Genomic DNA, 8,481 nt, shown 5'->3' on the forward strand with positions numbered 1-8,481 from the left:
GGCAACTATGCAATAGCAGAGTTGTTGTAAAGGCTGTGTATTTCTGAAACTGGTGCCCCTGTTTGTTTCAGGGCCTGGGTTTAATTTCACCTGCATGAGCACATGTTGTAAGACGCTGCAAATTTATCTGCAACCTGTGGCTTTCAGGACCCGATGACTTCTGGCATACATACTTAAACAGTCACACGTCAAACACTTACCCAGTCTTCATAGTGTCTGGTGCCGTTCTGCAGCAGGTCCTCCAGCTGGATGGTGCAGTTGGCCACGAAGTCATCATATCCGATGGGTGCATCGTGGAAAACAGACAGCTCCAGGCTCCTTCCCTCACGGACCTCAGTGCAGAACTCCTGGTGCCAGGCGGGGCTGTTGGTCTTGGTCCTGGTTGCGGTCTGGCCAAGCCGGGTCTGGTCCAGATTCAGGGCCAGGTAGGGGTCCAACAGGAAGGAGCCGCTCTTCCCCACGGCATGACGCAGGGCCCATGGGGTGGGCTTCAGGTCCACAGCCTCACACACTCGCACCTTCAACAAGCCACTGAACACAGGCATGGCTGCAGGCTCCTGGGATGTGTGTGTGTATACAAGGATGAGGATGAGGGTGTGTGTGTCTGTGTGTGTGTGTTTAGGCTAGTCTGCCTGTTCCTGCTCCTGTACACAGAGTGTTTCCTTCCAATGAGCGGGGTCACTGCACAGTTCTGCTACATCCCATAATGCCGCTGGCTTCTTGGGCTCTCAGTCTAATACAGCCATATCAGAACACTGTGTTATGCACACACACACACACTCACACACACAAACGCACAGACACACACACGCTCACAGTACAGCTGATGGACCCCTAACGGGCTGAAAATCTCAGTAACAACGCAGACTCACACCCTTCAGAGGTCGCTTGCTGAACGCTCCCAGACCCGAGCCGCTGCCTTGTTTGTTTACGGTCGGTCCCGTGCGCCAGACAAGATTACCGTTTCGGCGGAAACAGGCCGAGATATAAAACGGCAGTGAGGCGGAACACGGGTTAACAGGCTCCGGCTGGCTTCATGCGGAGCCCCGGAGCTTACCCGCGGTCCTTATGTGTCTCTCCCGGGTCAGGGTGGGAGAGAGCGCGAGCAGCCGCGCCTAGCCATCCGGGATTGGTGCTCCGTTTCCAGCCCCTCGCTCGCTCCTCTCAGGGATAATCTCCGTGCTTCGACCTCACGGTACCGCGATATTTGCGCGTCTTCTCGGAAAGCAATGCCTTTGTGCCTCCCCCCAATGCAGTCTTTTTCGGGCTCACGAGCACCCCTGATTCATCACGGCGCTCCGCTCCCGTTCGTTTTTTTTTTTTTTTTTCTCCGTTCGGTCCTTGCGCGCGCCCCCCGTTTCCCGTCCCCTCTCTCTCTCCTGAGCCCGTGAGTGAGCGCGAGCTGCAGGAAATGCGCAAAACGCGTCACCCGCGCTGCCGGGCTCCTGCACCGGATGAGAGGAGAGAGAGAGAGAGAGAGACTGTGTGTGTATGCGTGTGCGTGCGTGTGTATGTGTGCGTGAGTGTGTGCGCGCGCGTGCAAATGGAAGAGGTGTTTTTTGAGCGCAAGAGACGAAGAGGGGGATGGAATTCACCCGCAGGCATGGAGTGTGTGTGTGTGTGTGTGTGTGTGTCATGGCCAGACAGCCAGTGGAGCCAGTCAATCAGTCGGTCCTTATGCATGGTCACAGACAGCTCACACACACATACACACAAACACACACACACACACACACACACACACACACACACACAAGAAGAGAGCCTGCAGATACAGAACAAATGTTATGAGGACACTAATGTAAATTGCTGGAATAGTATCTTAAAATATCTCTGGTTACACCATCAGTTCATGGGAATATTGCGGAGGTGTGATGGTTGTTTCAGTCAGCAGTGAGTGTTTATTTGTCTGTGTCACTTGTCTGTATATATTTATTTAAATGTCCTCCATCTCTGTGTTAATCTCTGCAGTATTGGAATACCTTGCATGCTTATATTATTACACACCTATAAATACTCACACATACTTGTTTATATTGAATGTCAAGTACATTTCTATGCAATTCCAACTCACTAACTTACCAAACCAGAACATGACATCAATATACAGCATACACAATTGATTGTAATGTGTATACTTAATGCTGATTATACATGTAACTGCTGTGGTTTTGTTGTTGTTATTTCCAGAATCTGTTGCACTTTTGACATCATTTTTTAAAAAGAAAACAAATAAAAACAGTAAATGAGCTTGCATTACCAAGCTACAGTATATTTTCAGGTGTTAACATTGCACAGTATCATCTTTAACAGGTTGTCTTAAAAAATGGCCGATTATACATTTTTCCTGATGCAGTTTATACTCGATCTTTTAACATCTTTTATGCTATTTTGCTGGATTTAAAAAAAAAAACATCTTTAACCTTATTCTGTTCCTGTTTAATGTTTCTATTCAAGGAAACAATAAAAACAAAATGTTCAGTATATAAAGGCAGTTATTTTTTTCCCAGAGAGAATACAACAGGTATAAACAATGTGCCATATTGCAGCCGTACACCCTCATTCAAAGTTAATTTAAGATTATTGTTAAATTACATTTAAATTAGCTGTTATTTCCCTGGAGGCTTTAATTTGTTGCCTTATGTGAAGTGTTTCATAACGTACTCTAAAATTATTATCATTATGTTACCATTATTATTAGCATTAACACTCTTATCATTACAGGACACATGACAGGTGATCGTTTTGATGCTTTGTTGGTTGATTGGTCACAGACACAAATGAGGGACAAGTGGGTTGCCATAGCAACTGTCACTCCCCATGACGAACTGTGCTGTGTCTTCAGACATTTAATTCACAAACACAAACAAGGAGGATTATGAAAGTTTGTTATTGGAACAACAGAACAGTCCTGCGCCATTCATACAGGGAAGCTCAGCAGAGTTTGAGCACAAAATCCAGATATTTTTCCCTCCAGCTGTTAATTAAGAGAGCCGCTTGGTTTTATTCGAGAATGTTTGCTCATTAAAATTTTTTAAAATGCAGCTTTTATTTACAGTAAATCAGAAAACTCCTCCTGCAGGTGTTACACATGTACGACATTAATGACTGGGGTCTTTAAAACCTGTGATGTGCTTGCAAATATGCAACCTCTCAGATCTTCACTTGCAGACTAAAGAAATGTAATCAAATTTGTTTTGTACTCAATCATAATCAATTTGTAGAAACTGACTTGAATTAAGGAAGGAAAGAGAGGAAGTGTACACTACACCAAGCATCATAACTCTGCCCTTTAACTGTACCTCAGGCCTGGCCAGCTGCGCCACCTGCTGGCTCGTGGGACGTATCGCCGGGACGCTGACGATTAAGGATGTGACGTCAGGGTGCGCTGTGTTCAAGTGCTCCTCGGTAGATTGAGATTTGGATGGTGAGAACTGGATTTCTGCAGTGTTGGAACAAGTTTTCAGACTTTAACTTTGGTAAAAGTAGCAATAAAAGGATAAAATGACTACAGTGCAAGTAATAATCCTACTTACCAAAGAACTGCAAAAGTATTAACAGAAAAATGGGAAAGTATTCATTGGATGGAGGATGATCCCTGTCAGTGTGAGAAATAATAATAGATTGTTATTACAATGTATGATTTACAGTGACAGAAGCATTTTAGCTTTAGAAATTAAGCTAATCTTACCCACTGGGTAACTTAATCTATAACAGTGAGTCTATAATTAATCTATAATGCATCATATTTTACAAACTGACCATATGTAAAAAAAAAAAAAAAAAAAGAAAAGAAAAGTATAAACTATAGCTTCAGACAAATGTAGTGGAATTAAAAAGTATAATATTTGCCTCTGAAATGTAGCAGAGAAATGGAAACACTCAACTAAAGTAGCCTATAATTATACTAGTATACTTGTACAGCACTTGAGTAAATGTACTTTGCTATTCTCCCTGACAGGGTTTCTGTGACACAGAGGATCTCATCTGTTAGTAACTCTGTGGGTAAAAGTAAAAAGTACTACAATGTTAAAGATACTGCGTTACATGTGAAAGTCCTCGACTCAAAGTTTTACTTGAGTCAAAGTATTGGCAGCAAAATGTATTCAAAGTAAATTTAGTTATTTTGCAGAATCGCCCCTTCCTGAGCGTTATATTACTGTATATATCATATTATTGTATTACTATTATGTGCAACAGCAATTTAATACACAACACATCACAATGGAGATACATTTAACTTCTTTAACAGTTGTGTTGTTAACATGATCTGATGAACTGAGACTAAATAAAATAAAATAAAATACTGTTAATAGTAAATATTTCCACCACTGTAACATATGAACGACTCAGTGTTGCAATGTTATAATATGAGTCAGAGGTTAAAAAAAAGGAAAGTAACGCTTTTAATGTCATTTTTAATGCAGTTAAACTATTTGATTTGACCTGTTTTTCAGCCTGCTTTATTGTCGAAGCCTGGTTTGTGCACTTTTCAGCTGTTTGTTAATGACACGAAAACGCATTGGAATTTGTTGCTGATTCTCATAACAACGACCTGCTGTGTTCACTTTGACCACCGGATGGCGCCACACTGTTTTCCCACTGCGGCGTTTCCAGAGTTCTGTGATTCAGCAGCATACGTGTTTGTTAGTTTACACTTTTTAGGAATTTATGTTTCAGCGATGGAGGTGTATCGGAGGTGTATGAATCTGCAGTTTACAATCATAATTTTTGCACAAACAAATAAAAAAGATAAAATATGTAAAAGGCTGCTTTACAGATGTGTTGAAAACTTTGTAAAAAATCTGGTTTATGAGTATTAAACAGGGAAAACAAACAAAAGCAGCCAAACCCAACAGTCAGAGGTGGAAGAAGTACTCAGTGTAGTAATACTACACAGTAGAAATACTCCGTTTAATGAAAAATTCTACTTGAATGATAACAGTATTTGCATCAAAATGTACTTAAAGTACTAAAAGTGAAAGCAATCACTGTGCAGCCATTTCAGGATAATATTGTTTCAACTATTGGAGCATTATTATTGAGGCATAATGTTTAATGTTGAAGCTGGTAAAGGTGGAGAGAACTTGTTGTTCTTCAGTCATTTGCTTTTAATCCCAAAGAAGCAAAGAACATTTCAACGCAGGACTCAGTGGGAAAAATAAGGTTTAGAAAAATATTTCTTATTGTTTTTTTATTGAGTAAATGCTTCTATTGTATTTAAATAGAAAATATCATAGATGAACAAGCATCTTTCTTCAAAACTCACACTTCAGATAAACCCTTTTATAAACTTTTTTAAACCCACCATGGAGTATTAACAGTTAATACCTGCTTTATAACTCACTGAAGGATTTGTTCATGTGTGTAATCGCACAATATATCATTAAACATGTATATATACTGTTTATACTGCGTTATTAATAGTTTATTAACTCTTTATGCACCTGTTACTTTGTTTAATTGTAGAAGTTAAAATCACTGATAAATAAATTCATGTGATGGACACACACACACACACACACTGTCCTTCAGAACGCTACAGTGATGGCATCATTAAAGAAGAGTGGGCACAATAACAGTCATATATTAAATAATTTTATTTATACAAAATACCAAAACATTTATTCAGCATCAAGTTGAACACAAAGTAGGACATCACACACAGACTGCACAGTGAACTCTGTGAACTTTAAATAAAGTAGACGTGAAGGTAAAGACACTAAAAACGCTCAGAAACATAGAAACAGCCAGACAGGGAGGTAGGCTTCTGTGTGTATTGATTGTCTACAGCAGTGGACATCCAGGGGGCTAAAGGAACAACTGCTTTCATTAAAGTAATAATAATAATAATGACACATAATTAGAGAAAATAAGAATAATTATCTCACTGACAGGTTTCAGTCTGTAAAGGTCCTCCCATGTGGGGGTCCCTGGCTTATAAAGACTAACAGGGCCCCATGGCTTGATGTCTGACTAATGAGGTTGATTTTGTAAGATGGGTCATCAGATGTGCACCATCCAGTGCTGAAGTTAAAAATCAATCTGTGGGTCTAATCTGCAGCTGGTTGTCAGTGAACGAGCAGCAGAGACGTAAATCGTGTGTTTGATGGGCTCGGGAGATATTAAGGGTGAAGCTGTTTTATGCCCTCAACATGTATTGCAAACCCTGACCTGCCTTTTGTCTGTGTCCTCCCCTCCTCGGTAATCCACGACGGGAGCATCACAGGCCCATGAAGGTCCATTTCATTGATTAAAAGTCTCAAACATCCAAGTCGGAGTCACTGTCCGTTACTGAGAGAAGAGTTTCTCCATCTGCGCGCTCTCCGCTGCCGTCTGGACTGCACTCTCCTCCGCTAAGTGAACGCGCGCCGTCTGGACGCATGCGGTGGTGCTGCAATCTGAAAACAAGAGAAAAGAAGTTGTTAAAGGTGGTGAAGTCCGTCTAAATCCAAACTCAAGTGTGGAAACACAATAAAACTAAATGAAACCGAAGAATAAAACAGTTTTTTTGTGGAAAAAAGGACAAATGTAAACAGAAAATGACTGTTCAAAATGAATCGAAATGAAACCATTGTCAAAGCCCAACAGCGACTAATCTTCCGCCCATGTGTGGTGAGCAATTTGTACCCATTCATGCACATTTTGCCTTCACCAACAGGGCGGCTGACCCACACACTGACCCTGAAGCAAATTATAGACAGGGTGAGAGGGGAAGAAAGATCGAGCAGGTCAGACTGACAGAGAGAAAACAAAAACCTACAAGCTGAATGGCTGTGCGCTTTTACGCATGAATGGCCCTTTTACGCACAACCTTGGCTGCCTGTGGAGAAGAAATTGCCTGAACGAGTCAGTCAAATTAAGTGAGTGATCAATAAGGAGGCTGATTAAATGCCTTGATTTTAACAGCATTTTGATATTTTAAAAAGAAAAATAAAGTCCAGAGGCATGCGGGTATTTGTTGGCTATAAAATAAAGAGTTAAAAGTTCCTTTGGACGACTCTTCCGTGCAATATGTGAATGTTCTTTCCGCTCCGTACAACGGACTCAACGGACAACTTGTTTCATGCAGTCACTGACCTGTTTTTGGCTGCTGCGGCCCGGTCTCTCTGTCTCCGGTTTTTGAACCAGTTTCCAACTTGAGTCGGTGTGAGTCCGGTTGCGTGCGCCAGCTCCCGCTTCTTGCCGGGGTTCGGGTACGGGTCCTGCAGGTACCATTCTCTCAGCAGCCCCCGCGTGCGCTCTTTGAAGCAGTGCGTCTTCTGCTCTCCGTCCCAGATGGTCCTCGGTAGCGGGAACTTCTTCCTCACGCGGTACTTGTCTACCGGTCCCAGCGGCCGCCCCCGGAGCTTCTCCGCCTCCCGGTAGTGAGCTTCGAGCCACATTGCCTGCAGTTTACCGTGCGAGGCGCGCGTAAAGCGGTGCGTCTCCAGGATGTGATAAAGCTCGCGGAAACTCCCCGTGTGGTAGGCCACCACGGCGCGGGCCCGCTGCACGGACTCGTGCTCAGAGATGGAGTCGCGGCCGTCTGCGGTCACCGGGAGTGACCAGAGGAAGCGGGCCAGCCGCTCGATGTCTCCGGTCTCCTCCAGAGTTTCGCAGACGCTGGCGATCTGCGCCGCAGAGAAACACAGTCCCGGCAGAGCCAGGGGAGGACAGGCCGAGGGAGGGTCCTCCGGGGACCGAGAGCGGGCCAGAACAGGGGGCCCATCCGCGAAGTGAGGCAAGAGGATACGGGAGGCTGAGAAAAAGTCGAGCGGCGACCTGAACACCATCTGGATGACAGAGTGAAGCCAGAGAAGAGACGAAGCGTGTCTCAGTCTGAGAGAAATCTGCTGAAGTCTGACTCTTTAGCTCACCTGGGAGTCAGGGAGGGAACCCGAATCTGACTCCTGATTGGACACCCTGGAGCTGATGCGAGGTTGTCATGGCAGCGCTGTCAATCAAACAGAGGATTTATCTCCCTCCTCATGAGCGCAGGCCGGACACATTAAGTCCCTTCTGAACAGCCTTTCTACTGTGAACCATTTCATACAACAGGAAACAGGTAGTTTGACAAAAAGAAGAAAAATTAATGAACTTTTTCCTGAGGTCGAAAACAGATGAACATGAACAGATAAAGACACATGAAGGCGAATTCAAAGCTGACCAAAAACGTCACAACGGCATCAATCACAATTTCCGCTATAGGGTTACACATTTATCACTGTTTTAGAAGAGAAGGCCAGTAGCTTTCAGTGTTCCAGAAGCCTCCAGATAGATGGAGACACATTAAACTGAGTCTCAGCTGAAGCCTACAGGATAGCAGTGGGTCCAAATAACTGAAAAGGATATTCACATGACGGTCACCTGCTAATAAACAGCATTTCACTTGTACAAATATTGCCTGCATGCGCTGGAAATATAAATATATATTCTTTTTGTTACATTTTTGTGGTGTAAATTTATATTCATTTGTAATTTCATTCTCGACATGTCTTA

At 43.2% G+C, this 8,481-nt stretch overlaps 2 protein-coding genes across 2 annotated transcripts in view; both read right to left on the minus strand.

The window, feature by feature from the left end:
* Positions 1-1,344, minus strand: part of LOC121625204 (protein kinase C epsilon type-like) — a 39,017-nt gene extending 37,673 nt beyond the window's left edge. The window contains exon 1 of the mRNA XM_041963279.1: positions 201-1,344. Coding sequence (XP_041819213.1) covers positions 201-545 — 345 coding nt within the window. The 5' untranslated portion in view covers positions 546-1,344. The remainder of the gene's footprint in view (positions 1-200) is intronic.
* A 4,907-nt stretch (positions 1,345-6,251) lies between these two features.
* On the minus strand, positions 6,252-7,775 carry six3b (SIX homeobox 3b). Its single transcript, XM_041963280.1, has 2 exons — positions 7,081-7,775; positions 6,252-6,401 (listed from the first exon to the last, which is right to left on the minus strand). Exons 1-2 carry the CDS (start codon positions 7,773-7,775, stop codon positions 6,263-6,265), a joined length of 834 nt encoding a protein of 277 aa, XP_041819214.1. The 3' UTR covers positions 6,252-6,262.
* Between the last annotated feature and the right edge of the window lie 706 nt (positions 7,776-8,481).

This window comes from Chelmon rostratus, chromosome 21 (assembly GCF_017976325.1).
Source record: "Chelmon rostratus isolate fCheRos1 chromosome 21, fCheRos1.pri, whole genome shotgun sequence".
Lineage (NCBI taxonomy): Eukaryota > Metazoa > Chordata > Actinopteri > Chaetodontiformes > Chaetodontidae > Chelmon > Chelmon rostratus.